This window comes from Pipra filicauda, unplaced genomic scaffold (genome assembly GCF_003945595.2).
Source record: "Pipra filicauda isolate LSUMZ 115617 unplaced genomic scaffold, ASM394559v2 scaffold1_size10287979_pilon, whole genome shotgun sequence".
Taxonomy (NCBI): Eukaryota; Metazoa; Chordata; class Aves; order Passeriformes; family Pipridae; genus Pipra; species Pipra filicauda.
Genome location: NW_024104310.1, coordinates 9339509 through 9366393, shown reverse-complemented (window position 1 = coordinate 9366393; position 26885 = coordinate 9339509). Strand labels below are relative to the sequence as shown.

Here is a 26885-nt window from a genome sequence, read left to right as displayed (position 1 = left end):
AGACAAAGACAGGAAGAAGCATTCCTTTGATGCTGACTTTTCAGTCAGTTTGTAACCCCTTTACCCTTGGAAGTGTAAAATTACAGAAGAAAAACAGAATGGGAGTGAGTTAAAGGTTATAAATACCTGGTGTCAGGAGTATAACAGAGGTGACAATCAGGGAGCAGATAACGAGAATAACAAGTAAGGCAATTGCAATTCCTTTCCAGTTTCTTTGAGGAGGATTACTCCCCACCAGCTCCTAGAAACATCAAAAGAAAATGGACATTTAGAAAGGGCACTTAGACAAGGAAACAAGCAGCAGAATCCAAATGCTAAGGTATGTCCTCAGAACTATGCCCTGCGATCATGGCAGGTGAAGACCATGAGCCAAATACAATCCATGCTGTTATAATACATTGTGGCAATAACTGAATCCATCCCAAGTCATTATACAATGAAGAAATGCAATGTACCCACAGGATGCTCAACAGTGAGACCCACACTCCCCATCTTCTCCTGGCATATGGGCACCTGCTGCCCAACCCAGCACTCATCCACACTCACTTATCAGTGCTGACTTCCTACCAGCCCTCATTAAGTCTGGCAATAAGGAGCTTTACAGTAACTTCCAAGAGACTTTTATAACAAGATGTCAGAGCAGAATACAGGAAGATAAATAATTCACGGGGGCACGCATGGAGATAAAAATCAATACGGATATCCCCGCGGTGAACTTTTCTGCCTTCCCAGAAAACATCACATCTCCTCAGGGCAGGCGGTGTGCATTCCTAGGCCAGTAGGTCAAAGGAATTGAAGAGAGGCTTCTCGTCTAGCATATACATTAAATTTAATCACATCCTTAAAACTTTACAATAAAAGCTCCATCACCATTCACTGATTAGCTTTGGCTTCACTGTAGTTGCACCATATGTTCTGTCTGCGACGTACACAGCACCCCTGCTCTCGAGACTGAGGGGTTTATGAAGTGCCGCGTTCGCATTCACAAGATCTTAAATATTTATTGCACTTTATTCCTTTCATGCTTTTTGCTGGATTCCCCTTAGCATTTTGCATTACATGTGATTTCATGCACGCACTGAAGCAGCCCCAGGAACTGTATGAAATATCAGTGCACTCCAGTTTCCTGGAAGGCTGAATTCACTTAAAGGATCTGGCCTCACAGCCAGAACAACTCTGGATGCTCCTCCTCCTAGTCAATCTCATCTATTTAGGATTTTTGCTTCATTTCCTTTATTATGAGAGATGGTGTGTCTAGAACAGAGCTGCTGGAACTTCTTTAAAAGTCTGTTCTTTTTTTTTTTTTCTAATTTAAAATTTTCATGATTAGTTCTTCTGTAATTCAGAGTTTGTTTCACTTACTGTAACTTTTCTTATACACAGCAACAAGACTAGATCAGGGAGGCCTGGCAAACCTCACAGATTTGATTTCAGAAGATGCTGGAAAATATTTTTCAGCATTTCCATATCAAGAATTCACTTCACAAAGAAAGATAATGTTGAGACTCTCTTTATGTTGGGGGATCTATCCATTACAAAGGCTATAAATTTGCAATGGAAAGTCAAGTCTGAGGCATTAAACATCTGAGGCAGCATCTGTACTCCATTGCTTATTCTAGTTCTGGAAAAGACACAAGGGTTCTCTTTCTTCCAGCAAGGATGGGTAGAGGTTAGCACACCCTCCCCTCCTTGCCTTTCCCTCATTTGCACTTGGCTATTGGAAATGAAAATAATTAGAAGGAACAAATGTATTATTATTGGTACTGGAGAAAAATCTGAAAGTAGGTCAGGAGCCTTGAGAAATGCAATTTTCCAAAACAAGCAAACAAAAAGAATATAAATACTTCCATTTCTATAGACTCTTCACCCTAAGCATGAATACAAATGCTAATTAATTTAGTCTTCTAATGCTGTTTTTAGGAAACTGTTATGGTCTCTATCTTTCAGGTGATGAAAATAGGCACAAAAGAGAGTCTGTGCCTTTCCTAGGAAAAGAAAATGATAAATAAGCCAAGTAAAGAATCCAGGGCTTCTTAGCAAGTGGCAAAAATATTCTTTCTTTCACAGCAGGGCACAGGAGGACCTAGAGGGATGACAAGAATACTGGGGAGAAGCAGCTGAGAAATCCAGACAAGTCCTCACAGTGTCTGGGGACAGAGGTAAAACAATGACAGTTACAGAACTAACAATCACAGTCCTTAAAATTTGCTCTCACCACAAATGGTCAGAAGTTTTAAAACTGAAAAAAAAAAATAGATCATGGACTTGAATTATATCTACAACCCAGCTGTAGTTCAAAAGCTTAATAAAGCCTTGCATTAAGCGTGGTTTCCCCATCCATGAGTCCCGAGTGTGACAGAAATACGGACACATACTTAAGATTTCAGGATATCTGTACTTTCGCTGAATCCATTATCAAGTCATAATTCTATTAATTCTTCAGGCATCCAATCAATATTTGAGCAAAATCTCAACAAAAAAAAGACTGGGAATTTCTAGCGTATCAAGAGGAGGAAAACTATTCATAAGCAAAACGCTGGGGTTCAATACACTGCAAGGAAGCAGAAAAGAACATTTTCACTTTCTTTTCAAAATTCTATCAGAAAATTTCTCTTGATAAAAAGCAAGAAGAGATAAATGACACTTCAAAGAAAGACAAACAGCTTTATTCAGCACAGGCTTGGAAAGCTACATTTTTTTTCCCTCAGTCATTTGAAGTCTCTTTTGATAGAATCGCTTACAGCAAAACTGCAGACACATCATACCACAGGTATGATAGCACTGATACCTCAGACCCTTCCCATTTGTATTTCTGTTAATTCCAGAGAGATGTTGCTGTGTCACTGTTGACCAGCTTTGACTTCCAGGAGATTACAACCTCACCAGAGGCCTGTGATACCCCATGGCAGCAAACTCCTACCTTTCACTTGGATTTCCCAACAGTGAACATCAGCTGCCCATTCACATTGCTCAGGAAAGCCTCTGTGCTTTGGAACTGAAACCAGGAAGGTGTTTAATTAAGCCTTAGGCAGGTACAGATTGAAGCACATAAATAATGTCCTTGAAGTGGCACCTCAAAAGGCTTGTTTCCAACACACAGCACAAAGCTAGAATTTGCCCTTTTCCTGAAAGATCCCAGTTTGAAGACGTAAACATGGAGATCTAAATCAACCAACAAGCAGATGCCCTTTGTGACCATGGCTGTTAATCCCAAAGACACCAACTCTGGTTTTCATACTCAAATCTGAGCATATGACACAAACAGAAATAAACCAAGCACACACAGTTTCTGCTCTGAGGAAAACAGGATGATAGAAAAAATTAAAACAAAGTCACTCATCAGTAGGAACCACCTGCTCTCTGCTTCACTCTAACACATCTGTACGACCTCTGCAAGAAAGTTAAAGCCCTCCAGCCTGGTTTTTTCTTTCTTTTCCTTTGCTGTTTGTTTTTCACCTCCCTCTTCCTCTTACATGAAACTTTAATTGATTTTGGATTCAGAAAGTAAACCAGATGTTACTGCAGGTTTTAACATAAGCATACTTCATTGATGCTGCATATTGAAAACTGTAAACGTTATCACTTTCATCTTCATTTATGATTGAAAAATATCACTACCCACCTGTGAAGTTGACTTTGAAGTCATAAATCCAGACAACCTACAGTATTTTAAGACTCTAAAATACAGATCTGTGGTGACATATTTTCCTGCCTGTGAAAGAATCACTGTACTGACATGTTATGGATGAAGGCTGGATGTGCTCCGATCCAAGATGCTGTCAACAAAATTATTTCTGGCATGTTTATTTGAAACCTGTCAAAAGTCTGCCAGCACAGTGACCACATTACAAAATATAACAGCTTCTTAAAACAATTCGTCAAGCACAATTTCTTTTTTTTTAATAACCATGTCTACATTGTTAAATGAAAGAAGGACAATACAGACATCACTTGTCAAGTACTGGCATTATTTAATTAAAATTATATATCCTGGACCAAAATCTTTGAAGTATCAGTAGTGAGAGAGTCATGGTGGGCCTCTTAGTCTTTTTCAACACAGAGCTGCCACTTCTGTGCAATAACAATAAATCCCAGGTGTGTTATACAGGAATATATACATTCCAGATAGAGGTGCTATATGTGAGGGCCCTTCCTGAAGCAGGTGACACTGGGCAATGGCTGCAGACAGGAGACTGAGCTCTAAACTCATTTACAGTGGTGTAAATATGAAAGAAAAGAAAAAGACAGAAGAGAACCCAAGAAATGAATGGTATGATACAAAATCAGGTGCAAGAAGGGGTGGCAGGATCGGGGTTTATAGCAGTGATTTTATAGTTTCCATACCTGCCATTCTTGCAAGCTCTGCTTCTTGCCTTTTTTATTTATTTATTTATTCCTAAATTTCAACCAGAAGTATTACACTAATTAACACAGGAAATGAAAAATCTTCTAACAAGCTCATAACACTGTTAATTGAAAAATGTGTAGTCTACGTTCCCCTCGTGCTACCTGGTTCTGAATTAAGACTTTTAGCTGATGACATAACAGTGTGATGTCTCTGGAAAGTCAGCTCACCAAGTTCAGAACATGGCACAGAATAAAAACTTTGCTGAGGAATTAAGGTATGGGAACACTGCTGTCCTGGGAAAAAAGTCCTGCGGAATTCAGTGGAAAAATAATCTTGCTGTTAATTAGTTCTTTATAATACAAAATTGCAGCAGATTATAACTGCTGCATAGTACAACAAATGAGCTGAGGAGTGAGTGGGTAACCCGTACAGATATTAGATTATTAACCTTATGTTGCAAAAAAAGAAACACTAATTGCAATGATAATGGCAGTAAACTAGATGCATTGCAGTGGTTACAGCAGGAGGTTCACTGAGACTCCAGGTTATACTGCTGATTGATACTGCCTTACTGTCTGGATCCTCCACTGCTCCCCTGCCTTAAACTTAGGATGGAGTTTCTTCACAGGCAGGAATCATTTTTGCTACCCTGCCTGGCACAGTGGAAACCTCAGTCACTACAGATCTTAGGCAGTACCATAACACAGATAAACAATAATAGGCACGTAACTGCATAATTCTCACCTCTGAATTCAAGCTGAGTTACTTTTGCTTGGGGATATTTTATTTATTTTCTTCCTTTTCCTTCTCCTCCCTACTTGCCTCCCTCCTCCCCTGCTGCTGCAGGCCACCCTGAGCTGTGCTCCAGCTGGAGTGTGATGCTGAATAACAATCAGTTTGCAGATAGACACAGAGCCCAAGCCTGGGGCTACAGTAAACTCAGTTGTTCAGATGCTAAAGGTGACACTTCAGAGTGAGAGGAATAAAAACTTGCTCTGTTTTTACAAATGAGGCATGGCACGTTACGTGGGCTTTCCTGCAAAACCCCAACACAAACGAGAGGGATAAAACCATCTGCCTGTTGCGGTGGTGAAAGACAACTACGTTATGTTTTTCTTCCTCTTCTGTTGATGCTCTTACTAACAGGGAGCAATGACTTAGTAACAGTTAACATCTTTGCTGTCTACTCCCCAGCACTGTGAGAAAAATCTTTTCCCCTGCATACAATGCAACACATTCTCCTGCTCTGAATTTCTGGGAGGCTCTTTTATGAATGCCCTAAAACCATTCCATTTGGCCCTGTAGCTCCATGTCCTCTCACCATTTTCTGCAAAGTGCACCTAGGTAAATGGTTTGAGGTTGGGCATTAATGAGTGAGAGTGAGCGAGGAAAAGGCTGTACCTGTAACACTCAGCTCCCTGTAAAATTAAACCTTGCATGCTTCATGCTCTGGTAGAGCTTCCAGACTTACATGTTTCTATTACAAAGCTAACAGGAGAAAATGAATGCCATCTGCATCCCATGCCTAACTGTAGCTTAACAGATGATGGGTCTTCCACCCATCAAGGCACCAGAAGGCACCAGATTCTCAACTAGCATTGACTGACACAGATCATTGGCTCCACTGGAGCAAAGCCAGTCTGTGTCAGCTACAAATGAAACCCGGAGCTCCTTCTAAATTAGATATATACATATATATATAATATATCTGTAAAACGATCTAAATACAGTAGTATCTGTAATTCCTAGCTGTTCTGTATTGCCAAAATGGATATTTAATAACTTCCCATCATTTTTATGGGCATTATGATGAAATAGTTTTGGATCAGCTCCAGACCTTGCAGCACTAAAAGAATAATATAGTGTCTCTGTTATTTTGAACTGGTATCTCACATGACTTTTGCACCCAAGTAGAAATAATTCCACTGCAACACCCTCCTACACCCTTATAATGTATGCAAATAAGCAGCTCTGCCATTTGAAACATTCCCAAGCTATTCCTAGCGCTTAGGGACAGAGTGATTCCATGGAATTTTCAAAATAAATTTGAAGTTTGGCACATGGACTCTGAAATTCTGCCAGAAGCCTATTTTAAAGGTGACAAAAATTCAAGCTGCCAACACCATCTGGACCTGTTGCACTGGGAGTGGTTCCAGCCAAGGGCACGGCCACCTTCTGACCCAGGGACAGGAGAAAGGAGATGGCAATATCATACCTGGGTGCAGCACAGGATACAAGTGATTAGACATACTTTCAGCCAAGAACTGTGATGGTCTTGATTTAGTGTCATCTTATTAATCTCCTTCACTTTCCCCCCCTCAGTTTGGTTCATTTATCTGCTGTAACCCAGATGTTTTTATAGCACCTGGCACGGTGGGACTGTGAATCCTCACAGGGGCCCTTGGCTGCTACTGTAATTCAAGTCATAATTAAAGATCCATTCCCAATACTGACAGAGCCCATAAAACCAACAGCATTCCTTTGATTTTATTTCAGTGTTTGATATAAGCACACGCATTCATCCACTAAAACAGAAGCAAATCATCTCCCAGGGTGAAATATTTGCCATGGCACAAGTAAAACTTGGTTTGATGGTTAGGGTTTTATTGCAGAGGAGTCTGTGTGTTCATCAAATCCACAAAAAGGCTTGGCATGCCCAAATGCCACAGACTATATCACTGATCCCAGGACCTCTCTATGCCACAGCACTTGCTTAGCTCCAGTTTTTCCACTACAATGCCCTGGCAGCCTGGCTCCCTCCAAACTGAACCACAACACACACACGTGAGCCTGTTCATACCCATGCAGAAAGCATCTGCAAAGAGTGATATTGCCAAGGCACGCCAGGATGACATCTCCTTACCTAAATTCTCAAAGAATTATGATCTTGAGAAATGGGAAAAGAAGCTTCTCTGAAATATTTTAGAGGTTGGGGAAGCCACCTCTCAGCTCTATCTTCTCCCCTAATTCCAACAAAATGTCACTCTGCTTACATTTGCAAAAAGACAATTGTAATTTTTAGTGAAACTGTATTTCAGAAAAAAAAAAAAGACAATGTCATTCAATTTATGGCTCTGAACACCAAGAAATAATTTGTGATAAGGGAAGTAGTCAGGTGTTTAATCTTCCTGGGTAGAAAGACAGCACTAGAAATTCTGTTCAATATTATATTTTATTAACTAGGCTTTATTTTCTTTTTATTTATTTAGTTTGCAAACACTTTGTTTCCAAATGGTACAGGAAGGAAAACATAAGGCAAACAAAATTTAATTCATAAATAATTTGCTTGGGAATAACACAAGAAAGAGCTGTGAAGACAGCCAAGGTTTGAGGTTGCTGCAATTCAGAGACAGTGGGAAGAGGAATTATGAAATCCATGTGCACAGCAGGGGGGACAAAAATGGATTTATCAATTTCACTTTGCATTCTCCTGAGGTGTCCATCCAACTTAGGATGCAGAAGTTGCTCTGTGTGCTAAGAAAGTAAAAATTACCTTGCCAGATTACCTGTAAACACCTCTGCAACACAATAATTCCAGGAATTAAGGTGTGAATTAAAGCAGTTGGAGTCTATGGGAGGGTTGTTTCTCTTTTGGTCGACACATGTAACTCTCAGTAACATGCAGAAAGCTTCATGCACGTGTGGGGAAATGAAATAAAAACAGAAAGAGGAAAACACGCACAGTCTAACCTACCATGCCCACCACCATCTACCACTGCCATCTGAAATACATCAGCTGCTTTTTTTTTTCAAAATATGTTCCAGCATTGCATCTTGCAGGATGATGGTGGATTGGGGATTTCAGGTGAGGTTTGTGGTTTGCACGAGGGCTGCAAGGTGATGGCTCATGAAGGTCCCGCAGCCCTGGGAGCAGTTGGGAAACCAGGTCAGAGACAGGATTGACTCCTGAGTCCTGGAGTTCCACGGGGATGTGAGGGACATGGACAGACCATAGCAAGAGGATGGAGTGGGATGGCACTTCATGGAGGAGGAGGCTGCAGGGACGATTCATTTTCTGGGGGGGGAGAGAACATTTGCTCAGAGTCCATAATAATGAGATTTCAAAAGTAATGAAAATTACTTGAACCTCCATTGTTAGACACAAAATTAAATACTTTTATGTACTGAGCAAAGGAAAATGTCCAAACTAACAAGCATGTGATGGTAAAATCTGTTTTGTGTGCTTACTAAAACACTCTCCAAATTTAGTAAAGAACCTGCAAAAATCACATATTTCTGTCCCCCGTGGGACCTCAAGCGATGTGTTTTACATAAAGGTTGAGTCCAGAAGGAAAAAAAAGCAAAACAAATAAGCCAGTAGAATCTCACAAGGGACAAAAGTTCCTCCCTGCTTCAAGCAAGAATCTGCCCTTATTGAGGACAATAACAACATTTTTAGTAACATGCCTGAGTCTTTTAATCATTTCCATATAACATAATTAATCAGACTGTAGTGCTGGATTTTTCAAGCATCTGAATATCCTATTAAAAACAAAGTACAGCATAGCAAGTGTATAAAACACAAACTCCAGAGTTATTCTGGATGCTAAAATTCAGATTATTTTTACACATCTTTTAAACAACTTATTTTCAGACACCAGTCACTGACAGTTTTGAAAAAGACAAATTGTTTGATGCGTGAATTCTTCAAAGACAATGCAATTTCTTTATTCATCACTGTAGCAATATTTATATGAAGATGCTACTTATCTTATAATTATACCATTAAGAGAATCTTAATTTAATTAATGCTAGAATCTTGTTTCTAGGATCAAGTCATATTTGATATGTGGTCTCTAATGCCAAGATTTTAATGAAAACTGTGAAAGGAATATTATTCTGTGACACAAATTTTAACTAAGCTGAACAATGGAAAAACAATATGTGTTTTACACCATGCTTTTAGATGAAAAGACATCAGCAGCTGTGGGAGCAGAATGCAGTATGAAGGCTTTTCTCTCCCAGCTAAGTCCCCTTGTCTCCAGCTTGTACGGCCAAGATCTTTTTGCTTAGTTTCCCTTCCCTTCATCCTGAATCTTTCATTCCTGGTTTCACTAGTAAATACAAACCAGTAAATAAAGCCACTCAAACATTCGGTTCTCTTGTCCCAAGGGTTATCAGCTGAGCACACCTCTTACCCAAGAGCCAAACCCTCCAAAACTGCAGTGCAGCACGACCATATGGCAACTTCTTTAGTAAAATAGTCCGTGGTCCACTCTGTACTCCAGGCTCTTCTGCAGCATTCCTGGGACAGTCCTGCTATAATGGACCAAAGCCATGCCTGGGAGCATGCTAACAAACCACCTCAGTGATCACCCATGCTTGGTCCCCTTCACCCCTCCAGGTCATTCCATCATATAAATGAAGCCCTAAACTCCATCCGAATCCCAAATCAGAAACCTAAGGACTACTTCCCAACTCACCCCTAGTTGTGTAATTTTTACTCTTAAGGAAAATCATCTGCCTGAGCCTGCCCTGTTATTCACACAGAAGTAAAGAGCAAGGGACAAAACAGCAAAACGTCATATTTTCCATTTTTATGGAATGCTGTCTATCTCTTTCTGGCTAGCAGCAATCTGTGCTGATATCCGTGGGCATCACTCAGATGATGAGGCAGGGAGCAGAGTCCACAGACTGTGAGAATGTCCTCAAAGTAGTTGGGAGACATCTCAGTTCTCCTAATGGGATTTGCTTGGGTTTTTTCTCTGACATTCTTGAATCAGAAACCGCTTCATGGATATCCTGATTTGATACTCATTACGTTATTTAAAAAAAAAAAAAAAAAAAAAATGAAAAAAACCCAAGTGTTAATTCCCCCAGGCCCTTGTCCAGCTCTAGCTTAGGAAAACTGTGGTTTGAGGAATTATGGCTCTTCAAAGGGTACTCGGGCTTTTGGCAGGAATTTCCAGGTGCTGGCTCAGGATGCTGCCGTCAGGCAAAGCGACTCCAAGGTCTCCAAAGGTTTATGACTTCTATGCTTGGTCTGTTTTAATTGATTTCTGGTTTTGCTAGGGTTCTCACAGCACATTGCAAGGCTATTCAAAGTAATTTTATTTTAATTTTCAAAGCTTTCTGGTTGGCAGGAAACACAACCAACAAACACTAAGTCATTTTTCCTCGGGAAAGCAAGATGCCAACTTTCCCATACTGAACTGTGTTAACTGTGGCACAAAACTACAGGAGTGTGACTCATGTAGACAGAACACTTTTTTTGATCACCTTTCATTTGAAAGAATTATCCTTAATTCAATAAAATGCTGAGATTCGGTGAGTGAATTATAGAATGGAACTGAGAAATCTACGTTCCCACCCAAAAAAGAAAAAAAAAAAGAAGCAAAACTGATTGACACACAAATTACAATTTTTTTCCTCTTAGAAGATTATTTCATGAGAGTCACTGCCACCGGTGCCACCAGCAGTAAAGCCACTGCATCACCACGATCATTTTTAATCTTCCTGCACAATTCATGTTACAACAGCACTGACAAAAGCATCTCTTCTCCTGAGTCATGTTAGTGGTTTATCCATAAATGTAGGGATATAATATTGATTTAAACGTGCTATAGAATTTGAAAAGAGAAAAATCACTCAAGCAGACTCAGTGACTTGTGTGTGGCAGGTTCATTGCATGCCATGGAAAAAAGCTCCATAGATGGGAATGAAAAAGACAAGTGTCCAAGAAAGGAGTTTCTTGTTCTCCCAAGGAGCAGGGTTTGGCTTCTGAAACCAAGGGGTTTTTCAGAACCAGCAGGTACAGCCATTGCCACATTTCCCTACAGAGCTCAGTGAAGCTTCAGATCAACTCCTGGTCTAAACATACGTATAAAAGGTCCTCTGTCTTCATCTCCCTGCCCATCTCACTCATTTTGCAAGACTTAAAGACATCCTGAACCCATTCAATGCTGCAATGAACCTTCCAGTGCCCCTCGTAAGCCCCCAACGTGGTGCTGCAAACAGCACGTTGCATCATGCACAGGCCAATGTCCTCAGAGGTATTCAGATCCTTAATTCCCTGTGGTTTCTCCAGGATTCAGGCACAGAAACCTTCCTCAGGACCTGGGCCTTGGTGCCTCTCTTCTCCTGATCTAAATTAAAAGATAAAACTCCTCCATAACTGATAAAAGTGTTCAGAAGTGACCAGGCAAGTAGCAGTGAGAAGGTAAATTAGGGGGGCTGGGATACTGGGGTTTTTAAACATAGAGAAGCCTTAGCACAGACAGGAATTCATTTACCATGTGAAAAATCTGTTCAGAGCATAATGGGAACTCTACCAATTAATATACTTCACAGATGCATCTCTAATAAGCAGAGTTACAGGGATCATTTTTCTTTGACACACCGTAAGGGAATGAAAAGGTTAATGTAGTGTATGTGAGTGCATTTTTAAAAATCAATTTAAGGGAATTTTCTCTGCTGTAAATTAGGCTCTGGCACCAGGGAAAGCCATCAAACTCAAATTAACAAAAGGAACAAAAGAATTTAATTTAAAACTGCATTGTGATTGTATTGCTCATTGGTGCACACAAAAAAACCCCAGTAACATACATTTCATTTTTACCTTCTTTGATTACAAAAAGGCTATTATCAGTGAAAGATAATGTTGAATCTTAATTAAAAGCAGGACTCTCCCTCCTACCAGCCTGTAAAGCTCAACATTTTCTGTAATGCAATATAGAATCATTTTGGTAGGGAATCCCATTTGTCAGCTCTCTTTACATTCACCAAACTGTAACCTCTCTACGTCTGCTTCTGTAAGCTCAGAAAAAGCAGGGTTTGGCTTCTGAACTCCAGACTTCCCGTTCAACAAGACCTGGTGTTGGGCTTGCTGCAGCTGAAGGTGTGAAGCTTCATTGGAGTCAAGACATCTGTCTAGAAGAACTAAAACAGTTTTCAGGTTTCCACTAATTTTAACTGACAGAAGAGTGAACATCAGCTGAAATCCTACTTTTTTCAAGAGATCCAAAATGTTTCTTCTAACTTCATGGCGTTGCCACAGGCTCTCCACTCTCCATCATCTGACTTGCAAACTATGGACTCCCCTCCCCCTCACAACAACTATATATAGGGTATCTTCTTCACCTGGAGAGGACACCCAGTAGCAGAATGACATTTACACTCAAATCACAACAAGAACATGTCTTTGAGGTGACACAGTTCCACACAGTGTTTCCCAAAATTATCACCAGTCATAGCCCTTGTGCTTTTCTCAAGTGACATTTGCTGTCACCAAACTCAGGAATTGAAAGGTGGCTCTGAGGACAGCAAGATTTTATGACATGTTCTGCGTCAATGAAGTGAAGAGAGGATATGACACAACTGATCTGTGTTCATATATTGGCCGCAGTGCTGGTTGCCAAAAGATATCAGCAGCACAAGAAAGGAACAGACAAGTCATATGAGCTACTCAAGATAAATCAACTGCATTATTTTCCTTCCCCTTCACTGACATAAATACCTACATCGTTTCCCTTGTGTTTTCAACAGGTTTTCATCTGATTCACCACTGAAAACCTTCCTCTATAAAGAGTAGATAATGATCAATATTGGCCTTAGCTCTGTACCAGAAGTCAACTCTTCAGTTTTCATCTCCTTTGAAATGGGAAACGCTGTCCTTCCATACACTGAGTGGAGTTGGACCTTGGCTCCTCTGAAAAAAACACCTCACAAGTCAATAGCTGCAGCCCTTTCCCATCAGGTAGGACCAAGCAACAGCGGAGAACAGCAGCACAGTTTCACCATCTCACCTAACACCCTCCCCATATGGTGAGGGACCATGGCTACTGAATAATTAATAACAAATATGTGTGATCAGAAGTTCAAAAGAAACAGGAATTGCAGAAGTAAAAGCCAGTGGTTTGGGTTTTTTTTGTTTGTTTGATGTTTTTTTTTCTTTTTTTCCATTTTCTTTCTCTTTTCCCATGGGTTTCTTTGGGTTCAAAGGGGAATAAAAAGACCCTTAGAGACTGTGAACTCCAAGTCCCAGACTGGGTGAGCCTCTTAGTAACTTGGTCTAGTGGAAGGTGGCCCTGCCCATGGCAGCAGGTTTGGAACTAGATGATCTTTAAGGTTTCTCCCAACCCAAACCATCCTATGGTTCTATAATTCTAAATCTGAAATCCATCGCCATGTGTGCTCCTGAGAGCGTGGTGCCTGTTGGTGTGATGTGTCTGCCCTGTGTCTCCCATAACCCACGAGGGCATCTTGAGCTGTGCTGTGTTTGAAACATGGATCTGGGATAGGTGCTGGGGCGCTCAGCCAGGGCTAAGCTGCAGGCTTTTGCAGACCCCAGCGAGCTAATTTAAACCTGTGACTTGTGACAGTGACTGCAAAGCAGACGTGCTTTCATTTACTTTTTTGTGTGAGGATGGAGGAGGAAAAAACTGTGTTTTATGACCTCTCCTTGTTAACAAGAAATATGCCAGGACTGTGCCTTAGTGCCCAACACTATTTTTTGTGGCATTGGAATAGCAAAGAAAAAGCACTGCTTTGTTGTAGATAGTATTTTGCCTTTTAAAATATTGCTATCATAGCCTTATAATGTAAAATGAAGAAGTCATATTATGTTCAGGAAAACTCATAGCAAACTAATGGGGCACTTCAAGCCTCGTATTGTTCTCTTTTTCATTTTCTTGGCAGAAATTCAAAAAAATAATCAGAATCTAGTTCATTCTCTTACATAACCCTTTATGAAGGACTCTTAAAATTCACATCAACAGCAACTTATTCCCACTTTTCCCTTAATTTCCATTTTGTTAAATGGCTTCATTATAATTTATTTGTGATTTTGGTATTTTTTATTCCCTCTTGAGAGAAAGAAGGACCTCTCCTGGGTAATAGGACAAGAAGTTGGAATCTGCATCTGTTGTGCTCCTGTAAAAAATACATTAACAAAAAAATTCCCTTTACAGGGAATAAGCCCAGTTCTATTTCTTTTTTTTTTTTTTCCCTGGGGTCTGGTAAGACAATTCTAGTGATGCCAAGTCCAGATGCAAGTGCCATGTGAGGAGGTACTCTGAGTACAAGTTACACCACTGCACAGCACATCCTCTTTGCAGACTGAAGACATGAAGTATAAAATAATCAATCTTCCAAGGCCCTAACGAGCCTTGTGCTGCAGGCTGTACCACGCCATCAGCTTCTAGAACAACAAAAATGCCTGGCACAGAGAGAAAAGACAGCTAGAGGCTTGTACCAAATGTCTTTGTGAAATTACAGGACGTACTTAACCTTTGTCCTACAACTTTTCATGGGAAATGAGAGCATTTGCCATCCAGGCAGGAAGTCATTATCCCCCATGGGAGTGAAAAATGTCTTGATACAATCCTGATCCTTTGACAACAAGAATTCTGAAGTCAGACATTCTCAAAAGATGAGCTTATGAAACTTCAGTGTTTGGGTTCATGCTCAGCATGGACTTCCCAAGAGCCTCCTATATTCTATACCATCCACACTTTACATATCTTTTAATTACAACACAACTAATTTTTCACTTATATGAAGTACTATATTAAAAATTCAAATTCCTAAACCAGAAAATGCACCTGTTGCAGAAAAACAATATGTGGAAATAACAAATGAGAGAAATGCTTGAAAAAATTTAATTTGTACAGGCTTTTTCATGCTTGTACTAATTCAATTTTCTGATTTTGAACTAATCTCTCTCTCCATCAGTTGGTCACTCCATGGTAGGAGTAACCATGCATGGTAGGAGCCCATGGTGTGGTTCCAGTTTTGGATCCAGCAATGTTAACCTCACTCAGTAGGGTGCTGATCCCCAAATCTGCATACTCCTGCTTCCTCACTGGTTTGTAGTTTTTGCTGCCATTGTTTTGTCAACAGTTTTCTTTTTCACAGTGTGAAGAAATGGAACACCCTCGTGCTAGGAACAGAGATTTGGGGAAATATGGAGGGTTTACTAGGTCATCTATACAAGATAGTTGGGCAATTGCATCAGAAGCAGGGTTAGGTTATTAAAAGCCATTTAGGTGCCTCAGTTGCAGACAAGGCTCCCAAACATCTATAAAAATTGATGCTCCTATTCCTAAGCATCTCTCCATTTGAGCATCCTTTAAAAGCCATAGTCCTTTGGGTTCTCTGCTTACATACAGCGAAAAAGAAATAATCTCCCACGATGGTTTTTGGGCAGGGGAGCAGCCTTGAAGGTAAGCCTAACACATGAGAGGTTTGCTGGGCAGGGCATAGAGAAAGGGTGCAGTTCCCCTTCTTTCTGCTCAGCAGGACAGGCCAGAGCTCACCCATGACACACCAACCTCCCTGCTCAGTTCTCACTTCCAGCAATGCCTCCTCTGAAGCCATGCCAGATAAGGAAACACATTTTCCTGTGCTGCAGCTGGTCTTGCATCCGTGCTCAGGGGCAGCACATCTGCCTTACGAGCAGCAAGGGGGGAGGCAAGGACACAATTTCAAGTGAGAGGAGCGGGAGGTAACAGCTAATCAACTGGTTCCATCACCTTCTCAGGACAGGAGCATCTGAACTTGTCTGGAAGAGCAGCATGGGCTGTGCTGTCTGTTATCTGCTGCTCTGCACAGGTAGATGTAATGTCTGTACATTTTATTAGCTCCTGTTATGCTGCATGAATGGAAGCCAAATACATTCCAGCTTACTACTTTCACCATCAATTATTAAAACATTTGTTGCAGAGGGAAGAAAAATCCTGTTTCCCTCTGCAGCTTCCGGGATCATTGTAGCAGTCACAGCAAACTGCCTGAGCATCTTTCACAGAGTCTGATTTGGCAAAGACCACTGCCATGGGTGGACACAGAATCAAGCAAGAGGTGGGGATGCTTGGCCTGCCTGATAATGGGGACACACTTGGAATCAGCCTCTGGAAAAACGCTTCCCATGTCCATTAAGGATGACATTTACCTTAGTCCAGATGGCACTCATCACCCTCTGTGCACCATTTAAGCCCTGAGCTGAGAGGGATGGTGTGCGGCGTGTGGGGATGATGTGTGCAGTTCCAAACTGCAAGTGTAAGCCATATGTGCATTTTTATTATTTTTTTTTTTATCTTAAGGGAAATGTGGGCAATTAAGCAAAGGAATAGAAACTAGGTAACTTCAAAAAAAAGGTAAAACACAACCCTATTATAGCTACGTTTTGCTTGTCTGTCGATCTTTTAAGTAACTGTACAGTGTGCCTCAGAGCACTGTAGACTTCTTCATATAAATACAAATTTAACTCTGTATATTATGGGTAGCTTCTAAAATCAGGAACTGTATATAATACTTTATTAAATCCTTTTGATACCAAATGCTGTCATTAATGTATTATCCTGCACAATGGCTTTTCTGCCTCCTTTCTTATAGGATGCTCTCCTACATCCACAAGGAAAATACTGCCAGGTAAGTGCACTGGTTTCCTTTGACCCCAAATGCCCATAGGCTCAGCTGTAGATGAGCTCAGGAAGAGTATTTAATGGGATGCCTTCTTCTAGTAGGAAAACCATTTAAAGTTGTTCTGAAGTCCTATGTACTTCAGTGGGATGCAGATACGAGTGCCTAGGCACTTCATAGACATTTTGGTGTATGACTTACCAACATAAACACTTGTTCTGCAGAGAAATACCCAAGATACAATGGAGGTGTCTACAACAGGGATATCCCTCCCCTTGTGGGAGGATTCCCACCCTTTGCACAAACTCCTGCATCACCTCCTAGCAGCACCCAGCCCTCTGTGCATACTGTGGGGAGCTGAACCCCAGCTCATGGGTGTCTGTTCTCAAAGTGGATCTGGCCCTTAATCAGGAAACGAAATTAAATATTATGGTGTTTCACACGCTAATGACTCGAGAATATAAACTATATTTGACACAGTATATTAAAGATCTTATAAAACTTCATCAACATGGCAGAATATGCCGTGTTTTCCTGCTTTTAATAAATCAGATTAAAAAATGCCACCATATAACCATTAGATGAGAAGATTATCAGGAGTGTAAAAATGAGAAAAACAGGCTGCTACCACACACCTTGGAAGAAAAAACACAACAAGCTGTTTACAAGGTTGGGATAGAAAACAGAAACTCTAATTAAATTTTGATATGATTGATGCTGTAGATTTAACCACTCCATTACTGAAGGCAAATGATGTTTCCTTTCCTTGCTTTAGGCTGCATCTCAAGAGGGTGTATAAATAGTTAAACGGCTATATCAGAATTCATCAGTTTTTAGAGAAAAATTAAACCTCAACATTGATATCTGTGATATAATGACTTAGAAGTCAGTGCATAATTAATCTTGGTATTAACTGGATACCCTTGTGGTATATGATTTATTATGGGTTATTAATCTAACTTCTTCTATGGGTATTACTTCATGCACACACAATCTAATAACTTTTAATGCAGTAGCAGGTGCTACCTCATAAAAAAAGACATTAACATATTTGGAAAAAATACTATTATATCAACGATCATACTCCATTTTCACCTCTCTACTGGACTTAGTGATTGAAATCTAAACCTGAAATATAGATCTTATACTTTCATCTTCAACCTTATTGTCCCTTTCATAATGCATTTTTCTTATTTCAAAACCATAACTATAGTTTCACGTACCTATACCCTTCTTAAATGTATCTGTATTCAGGGAGCATAACATATAATATCCTCTATTCTTGTCACTGTTTATATCGGGAGTTCTCCACGAGGATTAAGTATTTCAAGAGGCAGCTGAGTCAGTTTAACTAAAAAGGCTCTTTTGGATGATTCTGTGATATGTTGTAGGATACAACCATTAGTTTATTTAGGTTTGTATCTCTAAATTGTCTTTCTCCCTGCACGCATGCAAGATACTATGAAACAGATGGTTCCTTACTCATCAAAGCAACTATCAGAGATGCAGTCCCTGAGATAGCTAGAGAGGCTCCTACTTGTCTTTGAGGAATGTTTCCAGATAGAACTAAAAGGGAAAGCCCAGTACACACCAAATAATTTGAAAAATGCTCGAAAATAAATGCAAAAAAAAGGTGTTCCTGCAACAGCTGACAAAGATATGGGGGAATCAAATGTAATAACCATAACTGACCACAGTTGAAACATAACTGTTCAAAAAGGACATTTCCTATACTAACATCACTTCTTTACTCCTTTCTCAGATATTATTGCTTCTCAGACCATTTATAGACTTCTCTAAATTCAGCCAGCCTCCCAGTGAGGTAAGGGGATGATTCGATAAATTAATAATTACCAGAATTTGCTGAGGCTTCTAAAGAAGATGGTGATGTTTGGGCTGGCATTGCATGGGGAGGGTGAGATGCAGGCAGTATACTCATATACACAGGCATTAGACATACTCATATACTCACCACAAATAAAAGAGAATTTACCACTAGTGACTATCACTCTGCTTAATAACCAGATTTTCAAATTCTCTTCAGCCTTGGTAGAGGATGCTGAAAGTTTTCATCAAAACTATAGCCTCTCTGTGTTACAAATGGTCATAACATTACTTGTAAAGAGCTTAATTAAAAGAGGCAGTGTTGAATCTAAAGGCTCTGTCACTGCTGTCAACCTGAAATGTTTTATCATCATTAGGATACCTCTGAGACAGCCAGCAGATGAAAACCATGGCATTCCCTGAAATGTTTAAGGTGCTTCTACCAACCCTGTCCATAAGAAAATGCTTTTGGAGTCTCCCTCTACATATTGACACAATGTCAATGAGTTAATTTGTTAATATGAACTAAATTCATGTGAATGAATTAGGATCTATTTCAAGAAGCTCTGTCTTCTGCTACCTAATCCTGTCTCAAGGCAATGCCCTGCAGGAGATTCACAGCTAAAACTTCAGTATTCTGGCCACAGTAAAAAGCAGCTATGCTCACCATATGTTTACTGGTTAAAATAAGATCCTTGCATAGATGTGATGGATATCTCCTTTGAAGCAGGCAATGAGCCACCACAGGGATGCAGGAGTTGGTGGCAGCCAGTACAGCACCAAGGTCCAAGCAGGTGGCAGCACCTGCCAGAGCGACGATGCTCATTGTTCCCCTCCTTAGCTGCGTGTGTTCACACACAAAAACTAGGCTCTGTGTCCCAAAGTTACTCTTTCAGATGAAAAGCCACTAGCTTTCCAAATTGCTGTAAAGTCCTAAGCCAGCTCCATGCTAAGGTAACAGCTGTTTGCACATGATGCCCTTAGAAAGGGGCTTGCTGTGCTGTCACTGCGAATAACGAGAAATTGCTTTAGTTTGGTCTTCCGTAATCATTCCCAGCAATGCTCCAGAGTTTAAAGATCTAATCCTGTTTGTAAAATTCAATTAGGTTTTGCAAAAAAAAAAAAAATAAAAGTCATAAAATTTTAGATAAACAGATCTTAGCTAAGAACAAAGCTGCACCACTGCTCCAGTGAATTTCAGGATTAAAGAAAATCAATATAGTGTCATATTCCTGTAAAATATTATCTGCAGTATAGTTTGTTTTCTCATTTGGGCATAAAGTTAAAACTGAAGTCCAGTTTTCACTGACTGCTTATACGATATAAACGTTAAATAAAATAGTAAAAGGAAAATCATCTTCCATAAATGCATGTTTCTTTTTAGAATAGGTGGCCAAGTAATGCCCTGAATTTTGAAGAGATGCAAGAGGTAGAAGCCCTGGGTCTGAGCACACACCCAAAGGGGAGGCAGCACAGCAGCACTTGCCATTTATTAATCTAACATAGCAGAAAATTTGCATTTGCAATCAAATAAAAATTAGTCAAGCTATATTTTCACATGCTATCTTTCCCTGTTTTTTTCTGCTTTCAGGGATAGCTCAGTGGAGGGGCAGAGAAGAAGTTGTGGGGGAAGGATAGAGAGCTAGAGATTGGAGATGTTCCTCTGACTGATGGTATCTTACAACCCCCAAGTGCAGAATTGCACAACTGGGTTTTGCTTTCTCTTCTAAAGCAGGCTCTTGTATGCCTTTACATTAATAAATGTTAATTTTATCCCACTGTGTCTACAAGGTGATTTTCAAATTCCTGTTGATTTACTAAAGAACTTGGGTGTTCAGCACTTGTAAAAACACGGCTATTTCGATAGACACCTTCAGACAGATTTAGGTATTTAACCTGAAGAGTCAACATTTGCAGTTCTCCAGCAGGATTAGTTGGGCTGTCCGGGCAAATTTCTACATCATCAACTGGATATTGTTCTAACCTGGATCCTTGACTGGCCCCTATCCAGGTGACTGTATGAAGAAACTAAGCATGGCTTGGGCCAGGCAGGGGGACTCAGTTGTTCTTACCATAACAACTCCTTGCTGTGGCTTTGATTTGTATCACAAGCAAAAAAAAATCCAAAAAACCCCAAACAAAACAAAATAATAATAAAAAAAAAAATCCCAAAGGAAAGTTTTGAGTTCAGCCCAAGAGCATCAAGTGTCCAACTGAAGCTGCAGCCCAACAGAGCCGAACAGGGTGAAGGTGTCAGAGTGTGTCCTGCTGCCACTGAATGGGCCATTACAGTGTTTAGTTTATTGGTAGAGATGTCAGGTTTCTGCAAACCCAGGAACAAATCCTTAATGATTCAAGGAGAAAGGAAGAAGCTCTTTTACATTTACATTACATTGAACTCTTGCTGTTTCTGGGATGCATGCTTTTCCAGAATCAATGTGGACTTTATTCCCAGAATAATCTGATAAATTCCTAAAGAACTGATAAGAAAATCTCGGGGAAAAGAAGGTAAAACAGCCTTTTTCTTCTCAAATATTTAAGAGCCGGAACCTATAAAGAATTGTTGAAGATCTGCCAACATTTCCAATGATTTTCAAAGTCATTCCATTTTTAGTTGCTCCAGAACTGCTGATATCAGCAAGCATGCCCTTCTAAATAATTTATTGGCATTTCTACATAAATTAGATACTTAAAGGTGAAGATGCCATGAACCTTATGGAGGCTGAGTGCTCACTACATGGACTATAATTCATCAACCCAACAGACAGATTTCCAAACTGGCTTAAACCCCAGCAGACTCACGGCTTGGAAATAGTTCAAGGACTCCAGAGATTGCAATACGTTCTTGAAATGTCACTTGCAGTAAAAGCACATTCTACACAAAAATAAATCACCATAAAATAAGGTAGAAACCTCAGAGAGCTATAAATTGATCATTTAAATCACATGTTAGTTACTGCTCACAAAAATAAGCAATGCAAAAAACCACATTTACTTCAGCTAAGGACAATGTATTAAAAAAGACAGGGCAGTTTACAAGGCAGAGCCATCAGCTAAAACATGTAACTGTGTAAAGAAATTCTTCAGTAATACACTTTAATCCTGTCTATTTCTAAAGTCACCATGGACTTTTTTTTTTGCCAAAAAAACTATATGATAACAGATGACTGGTTTGCAGGATTTGGCTACTGGAAAATGTTATGTTGGTATTTTACTCTGTAACTGCTCTACTTATAAAGCCTCTGGTCAGCTCAGAAGGAAACAATCTGAAGAAGAGGATGAATGATATTCCACAAAGAATGTTGAGGATAAGAAACTGGTGAATAAAAAAACAGTATGGAGCAGATCAAAATCTTAAATCTCCATAATTTGTTTTTAAATGAAGAAGGAAAAAAAAATATCAAAGGTCCCATCCTGGCTAGAGAATCACTGCAGCCAAGGATGTGTGGGTACTGTTAGGATGGATCCATCTTTTAAATGGATCCCTGAAATACATTGCTGTGAGGGGGTGATAAATGCCAGTGATGAATTAAATGCTAAAGCAGATGGAAAGGTGATAAAAACAGCATTTTCATCAGAAACCATGAGAATAGGAGTGGCAAAGTCACTACTTGAGATAGAAGATAACAAGACAGAACAAGACTAAAAATGGAAATAAGCAGGACAATCAGTGCTTGTATCTCTTGTGATTAATTTCCAAAGAGTAAAAAGAAAATACCATTAGTAGCTCAAAAGAGTTATGGAATCAATAGTGATGGCCCAAAAGTCATGGAAAGACTGAGCTACATCAGGTGAAGCGTGGAGGAAGCTGCTGACAGCAGAGATAACAAGTGAGTGTCAGTGAAGGTCATTCCATCTCCCTGATCTCTGGGTGACCAACCCCAAGCCACCAAGAGAAGGGACAGCAGGGCTCAGCCCTCCCTGTATGAACACGGAGGCAGGGGCAAGAACTCCTGCTTGAATACAAATCCTGGCTGCATTTATTAAATGGGCTGATGCTCTCATCATTGGGAATTCACAGTAATGGACACAAAGGAAAATGCCAGCATGGTGAACTTTTCAGCTATCAGCCAAATAGTTCTCTGCAAGTGATTTTTTGATCTAGTTCATAGCACAAACTCAGATTATGTGGGAGTCCAAACAAAATGAACAAACTAAATGGACGATGATCAATGAAAATTTCGAGCATAAAAAGAATTTGTGAATTCTGGGGTTTTTTTCTATTTATTCTTGAAAATGGGTGGATCATAAATGTTTCATTGCCTGTTTTTACTCAATTACTACCAAAAAAAAAAAAAATTAGACACTTGTGTCCTTGCTGCAAACTCTGAGCTTTGCCTTGCTCCCTAGCTCTGTGTTCTTTTCAGTATTTGGTTTTGACTCTGACAAATCAGCTCTCCTGGCACTATCCAGATTATGATTTTGAGGCCGAACAGAAAACAAGGCATGGCATCATCTTCCTTGTGAGAAGAGATGCAGCAAATTAGTTAATCAGAATTCAGTCACTATAACGATTTAAACCATGCCTGACTACCTACCTCACTACTTGCCATTCCTAACATTACTACCTGTTTAAGATGAGACAGCCAGAGGAAATTGGGTCCTGCTCTCACATTTACACAACACCATTACTTTTTTTTAACGACGAACACGCCCTGTTTAATAAAACCCTGGCATCAACTTTATTACATCCTGCATTGCTAATGATTTGGTAGTCACCTAATGCATTAATCTTGATTCATGGCTCACTTGAAATATTTATATAGTACAAAATGCTTAAGCGAAGGTCAGCTGCATACAAAGCTCCAAAGAACAAATTGTTTTGTGTTGCCTCTGCCTCCTCCTGAGAGGAGCATGCCTTCACCCACCCTGGGCTAGCCCTGGTTGTGCCCCCACACATCTCACTCCGGGGCTCCCATACAGACTGGTCTGTTCCTCTTCCCCCGCTACTTCCCCAAATCAACCGAGTGCCAAAATTCCATACTCTGCATCCACTCCACATTAAAAATGACTGAGGCCCTTATGTCAGGTAACTAAAATTCCCTAAAAGAAACACCATCATTTGAGGACACCCAAGAACCAACCTCAAAAGGATGAAGCAGAAGCCCCAGTTACTAGAATATTAACAAATATGTTGATATAGACAAGTTGAGAATTGCTGAATATGAAGCACATCAAAAGATACATGGAAAGAGTTGAAAAGCACAGAATGGTCCCTACAATATCAGTAGGCACCAGTGACCCTGGCAGGCAGGTAGGAGCTGAGTTTAGGAGATGGTCCAGAAGCTGTGGGCAGCAAAATGAGCCATATGGTAACAAGCATAAGATTTTATTACTGAAGAAAGAACTTTATTTTCACTGCTTTTTACATTCATAAAGGAACAAATGCTTTCAGATGGTTTCATCGTGATGCCTCTGACATTAAAAGTACGTGCTGGTCCAGGGAAATTCAAGCTATAGGACATAATACAGATCCCATAGGACTATGGGATCTAGAATAAAGGCAGAGAGATGAATCCCTGAAATAACTAGATAGGCCTTTAGAATCATATAATCATTAAGGTTGGAAAAGACCTTTAAGATCATCAAGTCCAACCTTCGACCAAATACCACCATGCCCACTAAACCATATCATGAAATGTCATGTCTACTCGTTTTGTGAACACTTTCAGAGATGCTGAATGTACTTTCTCTAAGCATAAAAGCAGTACACTGAATCCCAAACATTACTGCTTCTGCCAGCCTGTTCCCAAGCCATAGGAGACAGGGTAGACAATACAATTCCACAGGCTGCTAAGCCTGTAACCAGCTTTTAGTTTCTTTTCCAGTCTATACCTCAAAGCACATAAGAAATGTCAGTATTGCAGCAGTCACTTTATGTGTTAATTCTGCATGTGGTTTGTGGTTTTCTATTGGAGCATTTTAACATGGGCTGTTGTCTACAAGATGTTTTTGAGGCTCAGAGTTATCTATGAAAGCTGGAGTTGGTGAGGAAGAGTCCGACAAAACCCTCTTCTCCCCTACACTTTGTTCTCTTTGCACTGTTTTTTGCTCCCTGTCTAGTGACATGAATCATGGAACAGAAGGAACAGTTTAATCAATAAAGTGTTTAATTGCTAAAAATTATTTCACAACCACAAATTTACAGCCAAGAGACCACATTATCTGTCACTGAAGATGCATTGTGAGGGATAAACAAAGAGGTTTAAGTGTCATTAGCAAAACAATAATAAAATAACCAATAAAAATTGAAAATATGACTTAGTGAGAGGATATAAACATAAAAGAGTGAAGTTCCCAAGATGGGATCATATTGCATTACAGATAATTCCATCTAATGTGGTTTAAAATGGCAAGCTGCATTTGTATTTTAAGGTGCGCAGACATATTTATTATGAGCAGCCACTTTACTGCTTCATGAATTCAAGGAAAAATGCAGCTTCCATCAAATTGAATTGCATTAAGTGGTCACTGCACCTTGAGAGAACAGATTCTGTTGCTCTCAAGTGGAAACAAATCCGAGAACAGGAATTTCTAACTATTAGACATTGTGTCATATAGCAATGACTAAAGTGAATCAGTGTTTCAGTTCTGATCCTTTATATGCAACACTTCCTTGAATACTTACTCACTTTGCTAGGAAGTGATATGTAAAGAGCCCAGTAAAATCATTTGCCTCAGCACTTCTGTTGTAATTAAATGCAGTCACATGTTGGCACAAGTAATGACCACCATCTGCTCAAATCCATGGCTAGTCTGTCCTTCACCACAAATCATGCATTTCCACATGTCCAGCAAAATACCCATTACCAGCTGATTCTCCAAAGCACCATATGAATAATCTGAATATGCAACATGCTTGTTACAGATGAGTGCTAATATATTTCGCCTCTAAAAACACTCATCCAGTTCTGGATGCTTCAATACTGATAACATTAAACGCTTAAAAGAAAATATACTAAATGACCTGGGTTGCAAAGTCAGGTCTCAGGAATTAGATAAAGCCAAGACTTATGTTGTCTCTTCAAGCTGTAAGCACTTGCATACAAGACCATATCCTGGGTTTATTTCACACTCTGGGTGTGCCCAATGCTAATATTTCCCTGATTATTTTTATTTCATGAGTATATCTCACCTTTTTGCTACTCACCACTCAAATCTCATTACATTAAAAGATTAACTCCCTTTAAAGTTTTCTGCTAGCATTTCTACACCCTCAAATGATGTCTGAGTACTTTGTGAAGTCTATGCCCTCCCACTGCTCACATGGGTGGATTTGCACATGTTCTGCAGCAGACTGCCTCCAGGACAAAGTTCAGTGCTTCAGCAGTGCTTCAAGCTCTCATTCCTGTCTGGAAGGACTGGGAATAGCTCTATCATCAGCCTGCTAATAAATAACTGGACAACACCTCTTCTAAGACTTGCAGTCATTAAGGTTATACTGTAGATGTCAATGTTGACAGGCCACGTATCAGCTGTGGATGTAGGTGTGAACAGTACACTTGTCAGTCTGCTTTTCACCAAGGAGAACAGGCACAGTCTAAAACCACATCAGTCTGAACCCATCAGGCTTTACTCACCAAATTTTTCTTCCCAACAATTTTTTGAAAGAAGTGAGAATTATTATTTTTAGAAATGTAGAATCAAGGTCTGGACAGATAAACATCCAAATTTACTTCTAATAGATGACTAATGCAGCATTCACTATGTCAGCCTCAACTTCTGCGACCAATCTTGAAGACATCTTATTTTACTACACAAGCTCTGCTTAATCTCTGAAGTCATCAAGCCTGGAAAATGAGTAGGATAGAGGGTCCAGTGAAAAAAACACCTGGGGGTGAACATTATAGACTGAGCAACGATACCTGTGTATGTAAGAGACACGTCATATCTGCATGAAGCCTGATTCTGCTGATCAATTTGCAGGCAACTTCTAAGTGAACACTGCTAATGAATGGGAGTGTCTCTCATGCTCCTGATTCTTCTCTTTTTTTGCTTTTATATACCTTTGATGAACAGAGAAAGATTTCCTGGTAGATCTCTCAAGCACAGCAAAGTCTAAGAGCAATGGCCACATGTTGCTACATGGGGAATTCTGATAAGACATTAAAAAAAAAATCATAATAGGAGTAGTAAAGCATTGGAACAAGGGCTGGAGAGGCTGTGTCATCTCTACATGTGAAGAATTTGACAGCTGGACTGCGTGAGGCCCAGAGTGACCTGATGTAACTGCAACCCAGCCCTGCTTGGAGTGGGTTTGGGCTGCCTTACTGCAGCAGTACCTTCCACCTAAGAGTTTTTCTGTGACTGTCCTTCTGTGATGTCTCCACACAGCTTATTCTGCATAGTGGGGTGC

The 26885-nt window shown here is 40.0% G+C and overlaps 1 protein-coding gene across 4 annotated transcripts in view; it reads right to left on the bottom strand.

Annotated features, from left to right (window-relative positions):
- Positions 1–26885, bottom strand: part of DPP6 (dipeptidyl peptidase like 6) — a 547732-nt gene that overhangs the window by 171112 nt on the left and 349735 nt on the right. For all 4 annotated transcript variants that reach the window (XM_027727817.2, XM_027727819.2, XM_027727815.2 and 1 more), the window contains exon 2: positions 127–241. In XM_027727817.2, the coding sequence (XP_027583618.1) occupies positions 127–241 (115 nt within the window). The remainder of the gene's footprint in view (positions 1–126; positions 242–26885) is intronic.